A 23,526-nucleotide genomic window follows, 5' to 3' on the forward strand; every position below is an offset into this window, starting at 1 on the left:
TTAAGGTTAGCCAGGGTTGTATTCCTCAGGCACCAAACCAAAGAAAATGAAAAATATTGATTTTCCTTTCCCTTGGAAAAAGTTTTGCTGCAGTTTGCCCTAATGAATACAATCCAGTTCTGTGACTGGAATGTGTTCGATTATACAATGGGTTTGTCTGATCCTGGATGCTGGTTGGTTATAACCATTGGTTGTCTTTTTCACGGCTGGTGTCTATTTGGACAATGAGATTGAACAATGAGATAACAACCTATATTCATGCACTCAAAAAGACCGCCAAAATGTTGTTGAGTTTCCAATGTGTTATCAACCACAAACCACAAACAAATTCCAAAGGATAAACAATGTCAGATGTTTTATTTAGTTGTCACCCAGATGTCTATCACTACGATTTCAACCATTTAAAATCACATCAACGTTAAAATGTGAATATAATATCAGATATTTTGTTTATTTATGCAACAGCTGAATGTGTTATCACTATGCATCATCTAATAACAGAACCAACTGACCTGGATTGCAATTGAGATTACATTAAAAGTACATGGCGCAAATGATCAACGCTGTTCAAACATGCAGCAGGTTGGGAGATTGGGAACTTATCTGGGCTAGCTAAAGCCAACTTCATAAAATTGGTGGAACGACACAGCATTAACTAACCTACGACCAGCAGGTAGGTGGCAGAGCTATTGACTCCAGCCTCATTGGTTCCAGTGCAGGTAATGTTCCCTGTGTCTGACTGGTCTACTGCAGGGATGGTCAGGATGCTCTCAATGTCCAGACGGCTGTCCTTAGACTGGACATTCTCCTCTATGGTGGATCTCTGTAAGAAGTAAGAAGAGACAGGAAACATTTTTATCCCGAAGACCTATTATCATGCACTTTGTTTTGGCCAACTCTTGGATAGAGCTACAGCTTGTGACACAGTGGAAGAAATAGGTTGTTTCAGAAACTCTGACAGTGGAAGAAACAGGTTGTTTCAGAAACTCTGACAGTGGAAGAAACAGGTTGTTTCAGAAACTCTGACAGTGGAAGAAATAGGTTGTTTCAGATACTCTGACAGTGGAAGAAATAGGTTGTTTCAGAAACTCTGACAGTGGAAGAAATAGGTTGTTTCAGAAACTCTGACAGTGGAAGAAATAGGTTGTTTCAGAAACTCTGACAGTGGAACAAATATGTTGTTTCAGAAACTTTGACAGTGGAAGAAATAGGTTGTTTCAGATACTCTGACAGTGGAAGAAATAGGTTGTTTCAGATACTCTGACAGTGGAACAAATATGTTGTTTCAGAAACTTTGACAGTGGAAGAAATAGGTTGTTTCAGATACTCTGACAGTGGAAGAAATAGGTTGTTTCAGAAACTCTGACAGTGGAACAAATATGTTGTTTCAGAAACTTTGACAGTGGAAGAAAGAAATAGGTTGTTTCAGATACTCTGACAGTGGAAGAAATAGGTTGTTTCAGATACTCTGACAGTGGAAGAAATAGGTTGTTTCAGAAACTCTGACAGTGGAACAAATATGTTGTTTCAGAAACTTTGACAGTGGAAGAAATAGGTTGTTTCAGATACTCTGACAGTGGAAGAAATAGGTTGTTTCAGATACTCTGACAGTGGAAGAAATAGGTTGTTTCAGAAACTTTGACAGTGGAAGAAACAGGTTGTTTCAGAAACTCTGACAGTGGAAGAAACAGGTTGTTTCAGAAACTCTGACAGTGGAAGAAATAGGTTGTTTCAGAAACTCTGACAGTGGAAGAAATAGGTTGTTTCAGAAACTCTGACAGTGGAAGAAATAGGTTGTTTCAGATACTCTGACAGTGGAAGAAATAGGTTGTTTCAGAAACTCTGACAGTGGAAGAAATAGGTTGTTTCAGAAACTCTGACAGTGGAAGAAATAGGTTGTTTCAGATACTCTGACAGTGGAAGAAATAGGTTGTTTCAGAAACTCTGACAGTGGAAGAAATAGGTTGTTTCAGATACTCTGACAGTGGAAGAAATAGGTTGTTTCAGAAACTCTGACAGTGGAAGAAATAGGTTGTTTCAGATACTCTGACAGTGGAAGAAATAGGTTGTTTCAGATACTCTGACAGTGGAAGAAATAGGTTGTTTCAGATACTCTGACAGTGGAAGAAATAGGTTGTTTCAGAAACTCTGACAGTGGAAGAAATAGGTTGTTTCAGATACTCTGAGTGGAAGATACTCTGACAGTGGAAGAAATACTCTGACAGTGGAAGAAATAGGTTGTTTCAGATACTCTGACAGTGGAAGAAATAGGTTGTTTCAGAAACTCTGACAGTGGAAGAAATAGGTTGTTTCAGATACTCTGACAGTGGAAGAAATAGGTTGTTTCAGAAACTCTGACAGTGGAAGAAATAGGTTGTTTCAGATACTCTGACAGTGGAAGAAATAGGTTGTTTCAGAAACTTTGACAGTGGAAGAAATAGGTTGTTTCAGATACTCTGACAGTGGAAGAAATAGGTTGTTTCAGAAACTCTGACAGTGGAAGAAATAGGTTGTTTCAGAAACTTTGACAGTGGAAGAAATAGGTTGTTTCAGATACTCTGACAGTGCTTGCCCTCTTGTAATTCCAGGTGACGTTGTAGTTGAAGTTAGGGTTGTGTGTGGTGCAGTGGATTCTCAGCTTCTCTCCCACGATACGAACATACTCATCCTTCTCCAGGAATACGTAAGGTGGGAAACGCAGCCCTGGACACAGAGGGAACCAGACACACGACATGTATAATAAAGCAACATACTCCTTTTTCAATTAAACTCAATTTTGAAAATATCAAATTTGTACACATTGTACAGTATGGTACAGTACGAACCATGGGCCCGATCAAGTTTGTACAGTATGCTTTGACTTAGGTCTGGTCACTTTATCTAAAGTATCCCTCCACAACACTCAACCTACTCACTTTGAATGATGTTGATGGAGAAAGCCTTGGACGTCCTCTCCACCCCGTGGAGCTTGGCGCTACAGACATAGTCTGCATTGTAGCTGGGTTGGAGGTTGCGGATAAGGATGCCTCTGCGGGGGTCTGCTGTGTAGTTCATGCCTGGGGGTACGGAGGTGCAGTTGTCCATGCGGAGCCCCAGGTCTGTAGCCTCTGGGTCAGTTAGCAGGCAGGGGAGCAGATAGTTCTCCCCCTCCTTCCTCACCACACTCAGGGACGTGCTGCTGGTCCAAAATAGGTTGTCTGGGTCTGATGGAGAAGGTGGGATGTGTTAGAATGAGAGATACTGGGGAGATAAGCAAACAAAAACATTTACATTTACATTTACATTTAAGTCATTTAGCAGACGCTCTTGTCCAGAGCGACTTACAAATTGGTGCATACACCTTATGACATCCAGTGGAACAGCCACTTTACAATATGCCCCCAAGACTTTTAAAATCAAAATCATCACTCTCTCTACAGGTATGGTAAATTAACAGCAACTCAGTACTCTTCTGAGCTTACCTTTCACATACACGTGCACTGTAGAAAACAAGTTCTGGCCCTTGACGTTCACACTGGTATATTCACACTTATAGGTCCCAGTGTGTTCTGCAGAGGGACGGTCCACCCTGAAGGTTCTGACTCTCCCCTTGACCTTGGAGATGAAGCGCTTGTGTTTGGCCAACCGGGTCAGCCAGTTGACTGGCCCATCACCCTCACACCTCAGGACTAATGGGGTGCCAGGGTTCAGTACTACTTCAGACCCAACCACGAGTTGGGAGTTGAGCTTGATTACAGGATACCGCCATTGTGCTGAGGGAAACAGAGACCAGAGACGTTAACACTCCATCACTATATTGGACTGTTTGTATTGTTATTATAGCAGTACATGGACATACACTTTAATGGTTAGGACGGACTACTTCTTGAACATGTGAACAGACCAGGAAACTCAAAACATGGTTAAATCAATTGGTGTTCATCAACTCAACTCAGATCACTATTTCTTTCTGTTTTGACCTTTCCATGAAGACCGAGGAGAACTGAAAGTTGTCCTGGTCACTCTGCGTTAAACAGTTAACTTGGACACTGCAAATTCAGGAAACACATTGCAGAGCTGGCCCTAAAGGAGAGGTCTCACTCCCTCTCTCATTTCTGCTTTCCAACTCTGTATCTATGTCATGATTAAAGGAGACTTACTAACTTGCAATGACCCCAGCATGCAAAGTCTCCTATAGGCTACCCATACCCTCTTATTGCCTTGCCCTTTTACACCCTCAAACACAAGAAAAAACAAACAAAGAGTTGACTCAGTGTTTTCTCGTCCAAAAACAGAAGGGACAGATGCAGACAGAGGGAGACAGAGGGAGCTATATGGGGTGTAAAGACCATGGAGATGTTCTCCCTTGGGGTGTGACAAAGCTAATTGCTGCCTGGTGACACACAGAGAAACAATGCCTTCTTTGAGACACTCCAACAACTATTGGGGTCAAGGGGGTTTTAAGAACATCAAGACAAATCTCCAGTAGAAGATGGCTTTAAAGGACATTTCTAGTTGTTTTCTTCTTTTAAATCCATAAAACCTAATTTGTGCTTTCTCATGGTGCAGTTTTATTCAGCATTCACTCTACTGTATTTGGCAACCATGAAGCAGATGAAACATCATCATGAAACATCTCAACACTACAGCAGCCTAAGTGTTCCCTCCATTTGTTCTTACATGTAAGGTTTGTTTCTTGTTTTATGTCAAAGCAGAACTGAGATTTGTTGTTCAGCAGATGTTCTTATTTATCACAGTCCACAGCTCAACTTTAGAGGGTCAGAGGGAGGGGGCTGTTCTTGGTTTTGTGCCATTCAGCATTCTGGGTCCAGATTTCCTGATAACATTACACACCACCTTCCTATGGACTCCAAGTATACTAGCTGCCTATCAAATACATATGGCTGTGATACAATGGAGCAAGACCTCAGCCATATGTACAGGACAGTACTGTCCTACATGATTGTTCATATTCAAGACCTCAGACACATGCTTCTTTGATATGGTGTCTGATAAATGTGATGTGACATTTAAAGGGGCAATCTGCAGTTGCTACACCCTTTTTTGGAGTAACAAATCAATGGTATGTACTCATTTATTCTTGAAGAATATAACTTAGAAATGCCCCATGAGCTAAGTTCAACTGTTCAACTCCATCAGCACACATGAAAACAATTCTACAGTTTACTATATAATACTACAGAACTTACTATAGAATTCTGTAGTAAACTGTATTATACTGTAGAACACTATAATACACACTATAGTAAACCTCGATCATGTGTGTACTTACTATAGAATGCTGTATACTGTAGAACACTATAGTAAATTCTACAGTATTATCCCCCCAAAAACACTGTAGTAAATGCTACAATAATGTCTGCAATAACACTACAGTAAATACTACAGTATACTACAATCTGTAAAACACTATATTAATTACTATAGTATAAACTACAGTATTATTTTACTACAGTATTTATACTATAGTTAACTGTAAATACTAAATACTACAGTACTGACTTTAGTCCGCAAAAACAATACATTGAATACTACAGTAAACGCTGCAAAAACTCTACAGTGAATACTACAGTATACCATAGTATACTATAGTATTTTTTTCATCTGGGAGAACCCAAAATATGAGCTTGGTTTACTCCAATGTTTGTAAACAATGCAAATGTAAACAAGCACTAAATAGCCTCAAAACATGGTTAAAAATATAATTTTGATATCATGGATGGCCATGTCTATTGCTTTGAGAGTGGCTACATTTCTCCACACAATAACAGTAGCGGGGAAAACATGTTGTTATTGTTTTTAACTGCTGAATTGGAGCTTTAAATTGCATTTTTAGTCAGGCATTATCCACGTAAAAGTATGGAGGACACAAGAGCTGCATTAAATACAATATCAACAATACTACCAAGTGGCCCAACTGTTACACACGTATGCCAGAGGGTTCAAATCAGGCCCAACTCCCCTTTGACTCACCCTCCCACTATCTCCCCTGTCTTTCCAAACTTTACTATCTATTCAAAAAAGCAAAATAATTACAAAAGGAGTGGGACTGCTCCACTCCTTCAAATAAAAAAGACCTTTAAACGACAGAACCAAACCAAGTCATGAACCTGAATCCCAATATAATCCAGTACTAAACAGGTGTTGAGACTTACCTTGAGCTGCAGTGGGCAGGATCCCCAGCAGAAAGGCCAGGTACAGCACCATCCTGGATCTTTTCCAGCTCTGTGTCTGGCTGTATGTCTGTATGTCTCGGAGTGTTGTTATTGCGTCTGTGGTCAAGGAGAGAAATGAGGAGTCATCAGGTTGGAACTCTGCTGTCATACACTTCTTCTTTTCTAAGGACGAGTGGGAAAACAAAACGTACAGGATTTGTCACTTTGAAATCTGGAAATATAGGCTTACCTTACTGAATGCAGATTCAAATGTGATTTGAACATGGCTAAGATTGTAAACATCAGATGAACTCTACTGTACCTGTAGATGTCTTCAGCACCGTGGTAAGATCTGACCTCACCAAGCTGTATGGGTCCAGCATCCAGGAGCGAGTAAAGTCCCGCCAACCCTGTTTCTCTTCAGTCTCCGTCTCTCTTAGTCCGACACGCAGACAGTAAAAGAGATATAAACAGACAGACGGACAGACAGAGGTGTCACGCTCCCCGCTAATGACCATGCGTCTCGGTTTGGTTAGCAAACAGGCCGGCCCTCCCAATCCTAATGCCATGGTGCTGAGAGCTGAGACTAATCTCCTGTGATGGTGGTCACACTGCTGCACTGCTGCCTAGCCTGCCGGCCTAGCCCCAGCCCCAGCCTGTTCCAGCCAGCCCCAACCCAGGCCTCCATGGTCCTCAGCCACAAGTGGAGCAGAGGGCTGGGGCTTCTGGGAGGACAGTAAAAAGACCTCTTTGATGGCCCTCTAATGGAACCAGGGAATAGAGAGAGAGTGTATGTGTGTGTGTGTGTGTGTGTGTGTGTGTGTGTGTGTGTGTGTGTGTGTGTGTGTGTGTGTGTGTGTGTGTGTGTGTGTGTGTGTGTGTGTGTGTGTGTGTGTGTGTGTGTGTGTGTGTGTGTGTGTGTGTGTGTGTGTGTGTGTGTGTGTGTGTGTGTGTGTGTGTGTGTGTGTGTGTGTGTGTGTGTGTGTGTGTGTGTGTGTGTGTGTGTGTGTGTGTGTGGGGGGGTTCTGCTGAAGGCTCAAAAAGAGAGGCTTTGATAGGACTGGTTTATAGGGGATGATATAAGTCTAGCTGGGCTTGGGAAAGTTTGTTTGGATTTGCTGATTCTCAACAGCTAGCTCTTCGAGTTAGGCTCAATTCATGTGGGGACGTTTTATCTCTTCTACATTGATTGAATAACGCCAATGCATTAGAAGACAAGTCTGTGTAGCAAGTATGTGTTGTTGTTGAAGTTATTACAGCTGAACAGCACAATTCATATTTTCTGTCAAATAGCAGTACTCTGCATGTCATTGAACTACTAAAAAATAGACAACAGGAACTGTCCCTCATTAGCTAGTTTAAAAGAAGACAGTAAGGACAAAATGAAATGATCTATCATATTTTCATTATAAACTTTTATTTTCACATAAACGTTTATAAACTACATACAAAAATACATTCGTAAACATACAGAGAAGTTTTGGTACAATAGCGTGTGTGTGGTGAATATTCTACAATATGTAGTGTTCTGCATTCTGTGTTCCTATACCATGTGACAAATATGTACAAGGAAGCATATCATTTATATTTCACTGGTAGTGTATGTAACGATAGGAGAACCTCTGCGAGCAAGTGACAAATTATCTCAGGTATCATATAATTGCTTCAAGAATATAGATTCAAATCTTTATTGCCATATTTCTGTAAAAGATCTCCTTCCATAGAAATGCTTATTGTATATCTTTTCGTATGGATACTATAGGCCATATATTTGTTTCTTTCATAGAACTTTATACAATACAAATGCACTTCAAAGATCTCAATCATTAGTCACAGTACAAAACAACGTACTAATCTTGTACCAGGTGTGCTAAGGCAGTGATATGCTCCGATTATTTCTCATTCAGTCAGTACCGCTGTGTAAAAACATACATTTCTTTCATATCTCTCACAATCATTCAATCTCTTATCTACTGTACCTTAAATCCTTTTCTTGGAAATGTTTTCCTCAACATTGTAAAGTGCAACATTTATACAGAATTGTTTAAAACAAACACGACATAAAATGCAAAAATAAATCTATATAAAACTAAAGACAACATAAAATGATAATTTGAGACATACCATTTACTGAGTGTATAAGGTTCTGCTCAATTAAGGCTGATGTATGCTTAGCTCTTCTCAAAATGAATTACATTCTCGCAAAATAACCTGGAGTAGAAAATAGAAAGTACGCATTTGTAATTTAAGGACACAAACAAAACAAAAAATCCTCAGTGCAACTAGAATATCATATTCAATGAATGTTGAGAAGTATAGATGCCATAAGATTGTGTTAATGTTTTGTTTTTTTTACCAACTAAAGTACCTGTCAGAAAACTGGAACTTTTTCACACAAGCAAAATGTAACAGTACATGCTCCACTTTTAGTGATTTTCAAAACTGAAAGGGTTTTGGAGGCTTAATGTTTGTATCTTCAAAATGTATATAGTTCTGCATGTAGTTCTGTCGTTGAGCTGTTCTTGTCTATTAATGTTCTGTATTATGCTATGTTTCATGTTTCGTATGGACCCCATGAAGAGCAGCTGGTGCTAATGGGGATCCAAATAAAATACAAAATAACATAAATATACAACACATGTGAAAGGAAAATGTGAATACAAATCACCATAGAAACACTGCAATAGTGACCACAATGCTACATACAGTATTTTACAAATCATGAATCCCTAACTTAAAAGTAACTTCTTATGTGATACTAATACTTATTTTCTTATGCGAGGGCTTTGCAAATGATCCCTTTATTCAAGATGGAGTAGTTTGCATCATCAATCAACATCAATGATTAAATGTGTCACTCTCATAGTAAATATAGATTTTGAATAGATTTTCAACACAGCATTCTTTTTACAGCACCAATTGTGGAATATTTGCTAAAGCAGTGGGAGTTGTTTGTGTTGTAAAAGTCACCTTCTAATTGAATTTGCTACATTTTTCTCTTAATCCACTAAAGCTATTCAGGAATGTCAAACTTTCACCAATTTCCTTGAAAGGCTCACAGGAAGCTGTCTTCCACTTCCGGTGTTCCAGAGGACTCCAGTGGAATCAGGGCCTGGTTGGCATGGAGATATTTCTCCTCTGGAATGGTGTCTGCCTCCACTGTCTCCTGGGAGATGGAATCAGCCTCCTCGTCCTCCAGAGCCCGAGAACTACAGGGAATAACAACACACATGTTCTTTCACGAACCTCTCTGTGATTCTATGGTTTATTTCAGGTGAATATTATGCATTAATCACAGTAAGGCGCCTATAAATTCCATGTAAACTATCACTTTTAAGCCATCTATGCTCATCTTAGATTTCTGCTTAAATATCCTGTGCACTGTATGCACAATCCTTATTGCTCACAATGTATACATCGTAACATAAAACAGCTTTTGTCTCAATCCCACATCTGGCTGTGTGGGTTGGTGTTGTAACAATACAAGGTCCTCTAGAGTAAATCTGCCTCATCTGTCCTGCATACCAAGTACTTGGCACACATCTGCAGTCAGTCAGTCAGTCAGGCAGACGTATGTCAGATGGCTATACCTTGCGAGGCTTTTCGTTGGCATGTCGTTAGCCTCGGAGCAGACTTCCTCCTCAGGCTTGGGGTCTGGGATGGGGATGATGTAGTCGTTGTAGGAAGCTTCCTCACCATCTGCCTCGGATCTGAAGTCCCCAGTGAGGGGGTAGGGGTTTGTGTCCTGGGGGGTGGCAGGGGCGGTGGACGGGGTTAGGGCCGGAGTGGGGAAGTGAGAGGAGAGCCTGGGTTTGGTGCGGACCACGGCTGGGTGGTCACGCTTGAAGAACTCATCGTTGACCTGGCAGTATCTCTACACCAATAAACAATCAATAACACATATCTACAATCAATAAATACCAAACTGATGCATGAATCATACATCCATAAACAATGCATACATATTTCACACTACCATTTAGAAGTTTGGTTGTCACTTAGAGATGTCCTTGTTTTTGAAAGAAAAGCAAATTATTTGGTCCATTAAAATAATTGATCAGAAATACAGTGTAGACATTGTTAATGTTGTAAATGTCTATTTTAGCTAGAAACGGCAGATTTTTTATGGAATATCTACATAGGTGTACAGAGGCCCATTATCAGCAACCATCACTCCTGTGTTTCAATGGCACGTTGTGTTAGCTAATCCAAGTTTATCATTTTTAAAGGCTAATTGATCATTAGAAAACGCTTTTGCAATTATGTTAGCACAGCTGAAAACAATTGTTCTGATTAAAGAAGCAATAAAACGGGCCTTCTTTAGACTAGTTGAGTATCTGTAGAATCAGCATTTGTGGGTTCGATTACAGGCTCAAAATGGCCAGAAACAAATAACTTTCTTCTGAAACTTGTCCATCTGTTCTTGTTCTGAGAAATTAAGGCTATTCCATGTGGGAAATTGCCAATAAACTGAAGATCTTGTACCAAGCATTGTACTTCTGCCTTCACAGAACAGTGCAAACTGGCTCTAACCAGAATAGAAAGAGGAGTGGGAGGCCCTGGTGCACAACTGAGCAAGAGGACAAGTACATTAGAGTGTCTAGTTTGAGAAACAGACGCTTCACAAGTCCTCAACTGGCAGCATCATTAAATAGTACCCGCAAAACAGCAGTCTCAACTTCAACAGTGAAGAGGCGACTCCGAGATGCTGGCCTTCTAGGCAGAGTTCCTCTGTCCAGTGTCTGTGTTCTTTTGCCCATCTTAATCTTTTCTTTTTATTGGCCAGTCTGAGATATAGCTTTTTCTCTGCAACTCTGCATAGAAGGCCAATATCCCGGAGTTGCCTCTTCACTTCATTGTCAGTAATAAGAATAGACTGATCAGTATCAGAAGAAAGTTCTTTGTTTCTGGACATTTTGATCCTGTAATCGAACCCACAAATTCTGATTCTCCAGATACTCAACTAGTCTAAAGAAGGCCCGTTTTATTGCTTCTTTAATCAGAACAATTGTTTTCAGCTGTGCTAACATAATTGCAAAAGGGTTTTCTAATGATCAATTAGCCTTTTAAAATTATAAACTTGGATTCGCTAACACAACGTGGCATTGGAACACAGGAGTGATGGTTGCTGATAATGGGCCTCTGTACACCTATGTAGATATTCCATTAAAAATCAGCCGTTTCCAGCTACATTAATCTTTTACAAGATTAACAATATCTACACTGTATTTCTGATCAATTTCATCTTATTTTTATGGACCAAAAAATGTGCTTTTCTTTCAAAAACAAGGACATTTCTAAGTGAAACTTTTGAACGGTAGTGTATGTCAATGTGGAAACACCTTGGTCCTCAGATGCACAGATACATGTAAAGCAGAAGAACCCTGTATATTAATAAGGTACCTTTTTATAGCTGTCTGTGAGCATGTTCCCCATTGTGTGCACCAGAAAAGAGAACTCTGGCCTCCTCTCGTACTTCTCATCCCAGCACTTCTGCATGACTTCATAACTGAAGGACAAGGTACACAGAAAATATAAATGTACTTTCTTAAATTCTCTCTGACACACAATAGTAGAATCCTGAGAGGTCTTTGCGAGGGATGGTCTTGGTGCCATTCTAGAGACTTACACTTCATCGGTGGCGTGGTTAGGTTTGACCATGCGATATCCTCTCTTTAAGGCACTGTAGAACAGCTCATTCATGGGCAGATCAGGGTAGGGGGCTCCTCCTGTCAGAACATAAAACAATATTTAAAAGCTGATCAGTCTGAATGTACTTTGAAAATCTTAAAGTCATGCTGAATCAAGAGTTTCCAAAAGTTTTGTTTTCCAAGAAAAAGGTTGTTTACAAATCACGCGGCTTCACCCTAAATGAACAACTTCTCAATAGGTGCTCTTGTTGTCACGGCAGTTTCAAAAAGATTTTCAAAATCCCCAAATGAATTGATTATGAACCCTGACTGTAGACAACAACAAGAGCTCATCTGACCCTGAAGACAGACTCAGGATTAGATAATCTGATAGACAACTTCATGGCCTGTGGATGACGGATCACCACCTCAAGCTGAACCTCGGCAAGACGGAGCTGCTCTTCCTCCCGGGGAAGGACTGCCCGTTCCATGATCCCGCCATCACGGTTGACAACTCCATTGTGTCCTCCTCCCAGAGCGCTAAGAACCTTGGCGTGATCCTGGACAACACCCTGTCGTTCTCAACTAACATCAAGGCGGTGGCCCGTTCCTGTAGGTTCATGCTCTACAACATCCGCAGAGTACGACCCTGCCTCACACAGGAAGCGGCGCAGGTCCTAATCCAGGCACTTGTCATCTCCCGTCTGGATTACTGCAACTCGCTGTTGGCTGGGCTCCCTGCCTGTGCCATTAAAACCCTACAACTCATCCAGAACGCCACAGCCCGTCTGGTGTTCAACCTTCCCAAGTTCTCTCACGTCACCCCGCTCCTCCGCTCTCTCCACTGGCTTCCAGGTGAAGCTCGCATCCGCTACAAGACCATGGTGCTTGCCTACGGAGCTGTGAGGGGAACGGCACCTCAGTACCTCCAGGCTCTGATCAGGCCCTACACCCAAACAAGGGCACTGCGTTCATCCACCTCTGGCCTGCTCGCCTCCCTACCACTGAGGAAGTACAGTTCCCGCTCAGCCCAGTCAAAACTGTTCGCTGCTCTGGCCCCCCAATGGTGGAACAAACTCCCTCACGACGCCAGGACAGCGGAGTCAATCACCACCTTCCGGAGACACCTGAAACCCCACCTCTTTAAGGAATACCTAGGATAGGATAAAGTAATCCTTCTCACCCCCCCCCCTTAAAATATTTAGATGCACTATTGTAAAGTGGCTGTTCCACTGGATGTCATAAGGTGAATGCACCAATTTGTAAGTCGCTCTGGATAAGAGCGTCTGCTAAATGACTTAAATGTAAATGTAAATGTAATGTAAATGCCTGTCTGTTAAAACAGAGTGAAACCTTTCTACGTTCATATTAAATAAACAGTGTCATGAAATCAAAAGTTGCACCCACACTACTACTAATATTTCTGAACGTAAATTAACTCCAGTTAATAGTTTGTTTTGGTTTAATCAAACAGTAATCTCTTGTCTTCCATCTATCTATTAATAATTAATCGGGTTCTGTTTCATGTATGTCCTCCTACCCAGGGTGAAGATCTCCCAGAGCAGGATGCCATAGGACCACACGTCACTCAGGGTGGTGTACAGGTTATGGAAAATACTCTCTGGGGCCATCCACTTAAGAGGAAGGAACGTCTGAGAGGGGGAAGAGGTCAGAGGTAAGATTAGCATCAGCCAGGTACTGAGAAGTAGGTTACAGTAGCAGTTATGGCTAATTACAATTGAAGTAGGTTGAAGGTCATAATCTATGGTGTTGTCTTACTGTTATCTTTCAAAATGTACGTAGTGGTTACCATAATGGTCATGTAATGTTTCCTGTGTTTGAGTGACCCTGAGTGACCCTGAGTGACCCTGAGTGACCCTGAGTGACCCTGAGTGAGCCTGCCACTCACGCTGCCTTTGGAGACGTAGTTGGAGTCGTGCATGATGTCTCTGGCCAGACCAAAGTCACAGATCTTCACCAGCTTCCCCTCACAGATCAACACGTTCCTGGCGGCCAGGTCACGATGGACACACTGGGGAGGACAGGGTTCAACAACAGGGTTACAGGGAGACATGGTCTGCTGGGACATTTAGTACAGACGATGAAGTATATTCTATATCCAGGTCTGTACTTTACTAACCTGGCACAATAAAGAATAATACATAAATATAGAGCAATAAAGTTTTGATTCAACTAAAATAATACAATATAACATAACATACGTTCTTGGAGGCAAGGAACTCCATGCCCTTGGCCACCTGGTAGCAGAAGCCAATGAGGTCAGAATAGGTGAGGGTAGGGCAGTCACTGATGACCAGGGCACTGTCCACTGTGGTCTGGTCTGGCAGGGAGGGCACAGACATTGATTGAAGGGTTCAGAGGTCAAAAAGAGGAAGGAGACAATGTAAAGGTGAATCAGTGTTCAGGTGTTACACATGGACAGCATATACAGTATGTGTATAGTGACGCCGACTTGCTAAAATACACAGAGAGGCTTCTGGAGGTCAAATAAACAATATCACTGTCCTTTCCTGTCTGCCAGTCAGTCCGCCCATCCTTTCACATGTGCTTCCCATATGTCTGGCATGCAATAGACAAGAGGAGGCTGGTGGGAGGAGCTATAGGAGGATGGGCTCATTGTAATGGGTGAAATGGAATTAATGGAACGGAGTCAAACACGTGGTTTCCATATGTTTGATGTGTTTGATATTCCATTCCAGCCATTACAATGAGACAGTTCTCCTATATCAGGCTCCCTTGCAATAGACCTACATTGTATAAAGTATACAGTACGCTTTTGCTTTGTTATTAGCATGTATTTATTGGACTCCATACCTTGTTCCTGGTAAAGGTGGTGCTGGTAGGGCGACTCATATGGAGAAGGTTGGATGTCAGTGTATTTGATGGTGTCTTTAAGCTCCTGCATGGGGACGTATACCGTGGGCTCGTCCTTACTCATGTCCATGTAGCCACCGTCAAACTCACTGCCAAACGACACGTAGCTGCCAAGATATTTGGGACACATTAGGATAGTGGAAAAAACCACAAACAAATGCTCAATGTAGGTATGGCCTCATTTTTGTAATTGACAGCTTGTCCTTTTTGCTCCCATTCATATGTGGTTATACATTTAACCTCTACTTCATTTCCAAACACAGACCCGAGCCCCAGAAGAGGAGGTAGCATTCACCCTTTCCTCTGGCTGAGAGGGGTGCTCCCTCCAGAGACGCGGCAACCAGAGTCCTCCTGGTTCTTCTCAGCGTAGTACTGCAGGAACGTGTGCTTGTTCCTGTGTAAGTAGTCCACCAGGTCTCCATAGCGACAGTACTCCGTCACCAGGTAGAGAGGACCTGAGAGGTGAAAGTCACAAATAAAGGACAATTATTTCTCTTCATCAGATAATCATTTGTGTGTCACACATGCAATTATGTGGTTAATCAAATTGAACGTATGTAGCTATGACGTTATAGTCTCCCTAGGCAGATGGGTTGCCTCCCACATTAACAATGTTCCAGTATACATGGTGTTGCCCTAGACATGGGATTTCAGAGGCTAATGACTTTAGTTTGGGATTGTTGCTGTGGTGATGGGGGCGGAGCTCACCCTGTTTGGTGCAGGCTCCCAGCAGGTTGACGATGTTGAGGTGAGGCCCCAGGTGGCTCATGATCTTCAGCTCTGACATCAGAGCCTGGGTCTCACTCCTCCTGGCTGTGGCTGGTGGTCAGAGGTCAGAGGACACAAAGGTTAGTGAACAAGAACTAAGACTGAAACTGGATTGTTATCTTACCAAACAAACCAAGGACAAGTTGGCTAAAGCAGAAACATACTGAATCAAAACTGCAGATGATTAATATCACTTACATTTGAGCATTTTTACTGCCACCTTCGTGCTGGACTGGGAATGACTGAGACCGTAGGCAGTCGCCTCGACCACCCTGCCAAATGCCCCAGACCCAAGAGTACGACCTGGAACACAACACAAACATGGCTAAAGTCAGAAACACAAACATTGCCCAAATCAGAACAGTCAATATGTCAACGTTTTAACTTGTATTGCCCCTATTAAATACACTATCAAATAAATATTGGCGGTATCCGCATATACAGTGCATTCGGAAAGTATTCAGACCACTTCCCTTTTTCCACATTTTGTTACGTCACAGCCTTATTCTAAAATTGTTTTTTTTTTTAATCCCTCATCAATCTACACACAATAACCTATAATGACAAAGTGAAAACAGAAATACCTTATTTATATAAGTATTCAGACCCTTTGCTATAAGACTTGATCATCTTTGAAATGTTTACCACCTGTGGTAAATTCAATTGATTGGACATGATTTGGAAAGGCACACACCTGTCTATATAAGGTCCCATAGCTGACAGTGCATGTCAGAGCAAAAACCAAGCCATGATGTCGAAGTAATTGTCCGAGACCGGATTGTGTTGAGGTACAGATCTGGGGAAGGGTACCAAAAAATGTCTGCAGCATAGAAGGTCCCCAAGAACAGAGTGGCCTCCATCATTCATAAATGGAAGAAGTTTGGAAACACCAAGACTCTTCCTATAGCTGTCAGCCCCGCCAAACTGAACAATCGGGGGAGAAGGGCCTTGGTCAAGGAGGTGACCAAGAACCCAATGGTCACTCTGACAGAACTCCAGAGTTCCTCTGTGGCGATGGGAGAACCTTCCAGAAGGACAACCATCTCTGCAGCACTCTACCAATCAGGCCTTTATGGTAGAGTGGCCAGATGGAAGTCACTCCTCGTTAAAAGGCACATGACAGCCTGCTTGAAGTTTCCCAGAATGCACCTAAATGACTCTCAGACATGGTGGTGGCAGCATCATGCTGTGGGGATGTTTTTTCAGCATCAGGGACAAGGAGACCAGTCAGGATTCATTAAAACACACTATTTTGGAATGAAGGTCTACAATAGCTTTAACAGCACACTGTAAGGTAGCATCATGGTGAATCCGGAAGACAGCTAGTTTCCATTTTCATCTGGGTACATTGACAACATTACAAAACCTAGGAGGATCATGATTCTCACCCCCTTCCATAAACTTGCACAGTAATTATGACAACTTCCTGAGGACGTCCTACAACCTATCAAAGCCCTTGCAGCATCAACTGACATGTTGTCCACCCAAAAGGATGAGAGCATGAATGTAGTACTGAAAGCAAAGGCTACAGCTATCTAGCACTGCAGTACATAAAATGTGGTGAGTAGTTGACTCAAAGAAAGAGATAGACAATAGTTGAACAGTTTTAAACAAATTGATTTCTTTAAAAATGAAGGAAAAGCAAAGAGAAAGCAAGAGAGAGAGAGATTTAGTTATATATTTTTTCACTTAGCGAATGGAGCTACCTATTTTATTCTACTCAAACACCCGGCTCAAACAGAGAGGGATGCTATATTAGCTAGCTGGCTATGGCTACTCCAACTCTTCCAAGTTAAGGTAAGCTTTTGGTTTAAGTCATTCATTGCCACCGGGGCCCATCGGTGTAACTGCTAAACTGTTTACTGACTGTACACTGTAATGCATGATTGCAGCCGGTTTACTAACGCATTAGTTCTATTAGGTATGTGGACACCTGCTCATCGAACATCTCATTCCAAAATGATGGGCATAAATATGGAGTTTTCCCCCCTTTGCTGCTATAACAGCCTGCACTCTTCTGGGAAGGCTTTCCGCTAGATGCTGGAACATTGCTGTGGGGACTTGCTTCCATTAAGCCACAAGAGTATTAGTGAGGTCGGGCACTGATGTTGGGTGATTAGGCCTGGCTAGCAGTCGGCGTTCCAATTCATCCTAAAGGTGTTTGATAGGATTGAGGTCAGGGCTCTGTGCAGGCTATTGAAGTTCTTCCACATCGACCTCGACACACCATTTCTGTATGGATGTCGCTTTGTGCATGGGGGCATTGTCATGCTGAAACAGGAAAGGACCTTCCCCAAATTGTTGCCACAAAGTTGGAAGCACAGAATCATCTAGAATGTCATTGTATGCTGTGGCATTAAGATTTCCCTGCACGAGAACTAAGGGGCCTAGCCTGAACCATGAAAAACAGCCGTTATTCCTCCTCCAACAAACTTTACAGTTGGCACTATGCATTGGGGCAGGTAGTGTGCACCTGGCATCCGTTAAACCCATATTTGTTTGTCGGAATGCCAGATGGTGAAAGGTGATTCATTACTCAAGATAATGCGTTTTCACTGCTCCAGAGCACAATGGCTGCAAGCTTTACACCACTCCAGCCAACACCTGGCATTGTGCATGGTGATCTTAGGCCTGTGTGTGGCTGCTTGACTATGGAAACCCATTTCATGAAGCTCCCGATGAACAATTATTGTGCTGACATTGTTTCCAGTGGCAGTTTGGAACTCGTAAGACCGTGTTGCAACCGAGGACAGACGATGTTTACGAACTGACTTGTTGGAAAGGTGGCATCCTATGACGGTGCCATGTTGAAAGTCACTGAGCTCTTCAGTAAGGCCATTCTACTGCCAATGTTTGTCTATTTTTAATTTTTACAGGCAAGTCAGTTAAGAACAAATTCTTATTTTCAATGACGTCCTAGGAACAGTGGGTTAACTTGCCTGTTCAGGGGCAGAACGACAAATTTGTACCTTGTCAACTCGGTGATTTGAACTTGCAACCTTCCGGTTACTAGTCCAATGCTCTAACCACTAGGCTACCCTGCCGTCTATGGAGGTTGCATGGAGGTGTGCTCGATGTTATACATCTATCAGCAATGGGTGTGGCTGAAATGGCTGAATCCACTAGTTTGAAGTGGTGTCCACATACTTTTGTATATATTGTGTATGTTTACTATAACATTAATATGGTGACAATGATGGAGGCTGTGTGTAGCGGTTAGCGGTGATGATATAAATGTGTGGCTTGGAAAGTTTTTTTTGCCTGGTCACAGACAGCTGATGTGTTGTGCACTGAAGTCCACAAGCAAAGCAAAAAGGTGAGGAGGAGAGTGCGTAGATGCGAGAAGGAATTATACAATGAGCAAAATGATCATGCTGTTTGTATGTGGCTACTATGAAACTGAACTGTGTTTGCGTATGATTAGGGGTGTATTCATTCCGTCGATTCTGTTGAAAAATGTTTCTTAAACGGAAGCAAATGGAATGAAACGGGGATAAACATACCTGAATGTGCAAGGCGGTATTGAATGTATCAATGTCTGTCACCTTGATTACCCAAATCTCTCTCAACCTGTGCAACTATGTTGTAAACTTTCATTCACAGGCTAGGTTCTGCAACCTCATGATGGGTATATGGAATATTCTAGTATCATGTAGTAGCCTAAATCTATCGCTGTTACATTGAACTGGGTGAATGAAATACGAATGACAGTCATCCATTATGCTGTAATAGAAATAATGCCATGCTCATCAAAAAAATAATTGTCCTCCCTCATCTTAAACGGCAAGACCGCCACTGCAGTGTATATTGTGCATTGGTACCCCCTTCTCCCGTGGTTCCTGGTACTTACCCAGCACCAGGCTGTCTCGAGCCATCTCCCAGGCCAGGTCGTAGGGCAGGTGGATGGGGTCGACGTAGATGTACTCATGGCCATCCAGACTCACTGACTCTATCACCTTCCATCTAATCTCATAGCGAGGCTTCTGAGGCAACACAGAATAGTTAGAGTTACCCAATCACTCAGGGACATTGAGATACTATGAGTGAGTTGATAGTAGCTGTTGTTTAAACATTATTCACTGTGTCCTCTCTGTGTAGTCTCACCTTCCTCCACACAGCGATGAGGATGATGATGGAGGTGATGAGGATGACCACCAGGGGTAGAACCGCAGCCAACACTGCCACCTGGGAGAACAGAGCTGGAACACAACACAGAACATTAACATCCAACTATTACATAGTAGAAATACAGTAGTCTACAGATTTTTTCCTAGTAAAACATTCACCCAGAACAGAAACTAAGAGCCTGCATACCCTGCAACTTTTCAGGACTTGAGTTGCCTACTTTATCCTTCCTTGAATAGAGTATGTGTGCGTAGATACAAAGAACCCCATAGATAAAATAATGTCTTCATATAATATCATCAATATGTTGTCTTCTATTTGAGATACGTACTGCTGGACACCAGTTTGACGTCTCTCCTGCTGACTCCTCCCTCGTTGCTGGCCTCACAGCGGACGGTCACCTGTTGGGGCTTGTGGAAGGTGACCTGGCTGCGGACCTGGCCCACCTTACGGCTCTCATTGAAACTGATGTTGGTCTGGATACTCAGGGTCTCAGGGTCTGACACCAGGGGCTGCCACACTGTGCTCCGGTTACTGCACCTGGGAGAGATTCTAATGATAATCAATAGTGCAGTAGTACAGGTGTACTACTACTGCTACCTCTACTCAGTTGTGTCAGAGGTAAATGCTGTCAGCTAATGCCCTCACAGCAGTCTCGGGTATAGAAGCAGTCTAATAACCCATAGCTGGCCTGACTTCAGTTTAAACTGTAATTACTAAAACACGAATGGCAAAAACGAGTCTAAGCAAAGTGTGCCCTCTAGTGTTCACAGTGTGACAGAGACTGTGATGATGAGGATGATGATCATGATGACATGACTCACTTGAGCATGCTGTCACAGCTGAAAAACTGTATGGATGGGGAGGGGACCCCCTCGGCCACACAGGTCACTGCATGCCTCTTCCCTGGGAGATGGTGGTCCGACAGGTCTGTTATCTGAGGGGGAACTACACAGACAGGGATACAGGGTTAGGAACTACATATCCCCCGACTCTAGATGATAAGTATAGGTCAATGTTGAGCCATGTTGCCTCTCCATAGTCTTAAGTCTAAATATTATTTTTTATCTTCATCGCCTCTCCTTTATTTGCACTGATCTCAAAGCGTAGGGAGGGTGAAAGCAATGGACCACGGTGGATGTAGTTCTTTCAAATCAGTGCTGATGACGAAAAGGAGGAGTCACATAAGACTAATGAGATACACCCCAATGGTTTATATTTCTTTAAAGGCTACTCACCTTTGACCTCCAGATCAAATGTCACTTCCTTGGTGTCATCTCCGTTGGCGACGAGAACAGTGTAAAGTCCCTTCTGTTCCGTCCTGATCCTCACCAAGGTCAATATGCTGACGTACCTGAGTCAGAAGAGAAAATGAGAGCCACACCGTTATAAACGTCATGAAATCATTCACAACTGATCCTGGAAAAACCATATGTTAGCAGGACCAAAGCATCTTAATCAATCCATCAACATCCTTAAGACCCTAAGAACTTCTGAGACATCCAGTCCCTATCAGTCAACGCAAGATAATACCAACAGGTAACCCAATCCTCTCAGACAGCAAGGCTACATCATTTAACACCCAGCAGGAACCAGAGAGGGTCAATTCCCCAAAGAGTGGCTAACATGATGCATTGCATACCATGCAAGTGTACTTGTAAATCCTGTTGATCTGTTGTTCTGCTTTAATACAATGACAAATAGACCAAGTCAGTAAATTCAATCTCCAAATTGATTAGAATTGATGATCGTCCAGGTGGTCTGACCTGGTCTCGTGCTCCTGCCTGGTGATGACGGTGTTGTCTCCGTTGACGGTGGCGTTGTCTTTGGTCCAGCGGACACGTGGAGCAGGGTAGGACTCGATCTCAACCGTCAGCTCCACATTCTGGTGCAGCTGGGCCGAGACGTTACGCTCCTGGACAGACCTCAGCTCCACGAAGCCTCGCTCTGACGGAGGAGGAAGGTTGTCATTAGTGACCACATTATAAGTAGAGCACCTCTGTTTACTTCCTGAAAGAACATGTGGCCTGCAGGAGCGAAAAAATCGACTAATAGGATAAAACGTCCCTTGCCTCGGTGAAAGACTGGCACCCAGGCAAGGGAAGAAACCATTAGGCCTTTACATCGTGATCCATAGCTCTATACCCAGTGTTCTTCTAATCTGGTGCCCAGTATGGGATAACCTATACACTATGATATCAAAAGTACCTTGTATTAAATGCACTGTATTCAGTTTATTGCTGATTAGGTACTGTGTACAATGAGGTAGTTATTGTTTAAACTGCTGCTACTTGCTGTTTATTATCTATGCATAGTCACTTTACCCCTACCTACTGTACATGTACAAATGACCTCGACTAACCTGTACCCCTGCACATCGACACGGTACCTGTACCCCCTGTATATAGCCTTGTTATTTTATTTTGTTAATTTTTATTCAATTTTTTACTTTAGTTTGTTTAGTAAATATTTTCTTAACTCTATTTCTTGAACTGCGTTGTTGGTTAAGGGCTTGTAAGTAAGTATTTCACGGTAAGGTTGTATTCGCTGCATGTGACAACTACAATTTGATTTGATTGATGGCGTGCTCTATGGAACTGGTTGAAACAAGGATCTGTCATTTCCAGTGGGCTGTCCAGAGTATTCGTCCAGAGCACTGGAGAGAGACAGATTCACAGCAAGCATACCCTGACTCTGAATTAGGCAGTTTATACATGTCTGGTTACTGTGGCCTAAATATAACACACCTCAGTGGGATCAGAGTAAACAGAGGCACGACTGTAGCTTAGGCTACATCCAATACTCAAAGACGGAGAAGGTGAAAGAGAAAAATGTTGGTTTTACCCTTCAAAAAACATTAGCAGTTAGCTGCAGTTAAGTTGAATGATTTTTTATCATTTTAAGTAACTTCAGAAGTTAAAAACACAGATAAAAATATTTCTAGTTTGCACTGCTGTTTCTGATTCTATACAAACCCTCAGATTGGAGAATTTTGTAGATTAATGTTATTACAAATAATAATTCAATATTCATTTGATTTTAATTGATGGTGATCTCACAACACAGACGCTTGTATTCTCAATGACGATAGCAAGCTACATGAAGAAGTAAAATAAATCAAATGTGGTTTATTTGAACAGAACTCTCTCTCACCTAGTGCATGGAGGTTCATGTTATGAATGGGGCTCTTTCAGTCTAAAAAAGACCCATAATAATAAGCAATCCAGTCATAGTTTGTTTTGAGAGAGTCTCTCCCTGTCTCCTTCTCACCGAGGACGGTGATGTTGACGTTGGCGGTGGCCCTCTGGTCCTGGACACTCTCGTGAACGTGACACACGTACTGCCCTGTGTTGGCCAGCGTCGCCTTAGAGACGGTGAGGCAGGAGCGCATGCTCTGGGACGACAGGATGTCTGTCAATGGCTCGATGAAGTCCACCTGGCAGACACAGGAGAGGAAAGGGATGCATCAGTAACATTTTGAAGTCTGTGAGGAGACATTTGAAGTACAAACTAAGTAATCATAACCACGGGAAGTACAGGTGCTGGAGGTGCTGCAGTACCCCCTGATAAATTGAAATACATTTCTACAAATTACATTAAAAAAATACTTACTTCGTTCCATTATGGCAATAGACATATCATCTATAGAAGTGTCTTGGAACCACTAAACCTGGTAATTTGAATATTAAAGGAAAATTCCACACAACTATATTTTGGTATTTGTTTCATTAGTCCATTGTGTATATAGTCCCACAATGTTTTGCATGTCAGAAATTAAGTTTTCTAGTTATTTAATTTTCAAAATACACAAATACAGCCAGTATGATGCATGTTGCATCATATGATGTAAACACAGCATCATATCATGCACAATGCATCATACCAACTGTATTTGAGTATTTTGAAAGTTATATACCTAGAAAACTTGATTTCTGACATGCAAAACATTGTGG

At 42.2% G+C, this 23,526-nt stretch overlaps 2 protein-coding genes and 1 long non-coding RNA gene across 37 annotated transcripts in view; 1 reads left to right on the forward strand and 2 right to left on the reverse strand.

Moving 5' to 3' along the window:
- The window catches only part of LOC118363376 (macrophage colony-stimulating factor 1 receptor 1-like), a 31,710-nt gene extending 25,041 nt beyond the window's left edge, over positions 1-6,669 (reverse strand). The window contains exons 1-6 of one of the 4 annotated variants that reach the window (XM_035744165.2): positions 6,478-6,669; positions 6,156-6,338; positions 3,462-3,752; positions 2,916-3,203; positions 2,558-2,703; positions 661-823 (exon numbers count right to left, since the gene is read on the reverse strand). In XM_035744165.2, coding sequence (XP_035600058.1) covers positions 661-823; positions 2,558-2,703; positions 2,916-3,203; positions 3,462-3,752; positions 6,156-6,338; positions 6,478-6,538 — 1,132 coding nt within the window. In that variant the 5' untranslated portion in view covers positions 6,539-6,669. The remainder of the gene's footprint in view (positions 1-660; positions 824-2,557; positions 2,704-2,915; positions 3,204-3,461; positions 3,753-6,155; positions 6,339-6,477) is intronic. The other 3 variants (XM_035744164.2, XM_035744167.2, XM_035744166.2) reach the window with 3 other exon arrangements.
- Positions 832-2,678, forward strand: LOC127913972 (uncharacterized). Of its 30 annotated transcripts, XR_008087454.1 has the most exons (6): positions 832-1,143; positions 1,212-1,347; positions 1,420-1,487; positions 1,556-2,167; positions 2,238-2,475; positions 2,544-2,678. It is a non-coding gene; the product is annotated as an uncharacterized LOC127913972 (long non-coding RNA). The 30 variants fall into 30 exon arrangements; XR_008087465.1 differs by having other exon boundaries at positions 2,272-2,564; XR_008087452.1 differs by having other exon boundaries at positions 1,556-2,133; positions 2,238-2,564.
- An 881-nt stretch (positions 6,670-7,550) lies between the features above and the next one.
- Positions 7,551-23,526, reverse strand: part of LOC118383741 (platelet-derived growth factor receptor beta-like) — a 41,560-nt gene continuing 25,584 nt past the window's right edge. The window contains exons 6-23 of one of the 3 annotated variants that reach the window (XM_052488173.1): positions 22,844-23,009; positions 21,340-21,520; positions 20,812-20,927; positions 20,398-20,521; positions 19,905-20,113; positions 19,553-19,647; positions 19,299-19,428; positions 15,647-15,751; positions 15,389-15,499; positions 14,976-15,135; positions 14,621-14,787; positions 14,008-14,126; positions 13,695-13,817; positions 13,326-13,437; positions 11,785-11,884; positions 11,559-11,664; positions 9,746-10,029; positions 7,551-9,364 (exon numbers count right to left, since the gene is read on the reverse strand). In XM_052488173.1, coding sequence (XP_052344133.1) covers positions 9,211-9,364; positions 9,746-10,029; positions 11,559-11,664; positions 11,785-11,884; positions 13,326-13,437; positions 13,695-13,817; positions 14,008-14,126; positions 14,621-14,787; positions 14,976-15,135; positions 15,389-15,499; positions 15,647-15,751; positions 19,299-19,428; positions 19,553-19,647; positions 19,905-20,113; positions 20,398-20,521; positions 20,812-20,927; positions 21,340-21,520; positions 22,844-23,009 — 2,562 coding nt within the window. In that variant the 3' untranslated portion in view covers positions 7,551-9,210. Of the gene's footprint in view, positions 9,365-9,745; positions 10,030-11,558; positions 11,665-11,784; positions 11,885-13,325; positions 13,438-13,694; positions 13,818-14,007; positions 14,127-14,620; positions 14,788-14,975; positions 15,136-15,388; positions 15,500-15,646; positions 15,752-19,298; positions 19,432-19,552; positions 19,648-19,904; positions 20,114-20,397; positions 20,522-20,811; positions 20,928-21,339; positions 21,521-22,843; positions 23,010-23,526 lie in introns of all 3 variants that reach the window. The other 2 variants (XM_052488174.1, XM_052488172.1) reach the window with 2 other exon arrangements.

Source organism: Oncorhynchus keta, chromosome 30 (assembly GCF_023373465.1).
Source record: "Oncorhynchus keta strain PuntledgeMale-10-30-2019 chromosome 30, Oket_V2, whole genome shotgun sequence".
NCBI classification, from domain to species: domain Eukaryota; kingdom Metazoa; phylum Chordata; class Actinopteri; order Salmoniformes; family Salmonidae; genus Oncorhynchus; species Oncorhynchus keta.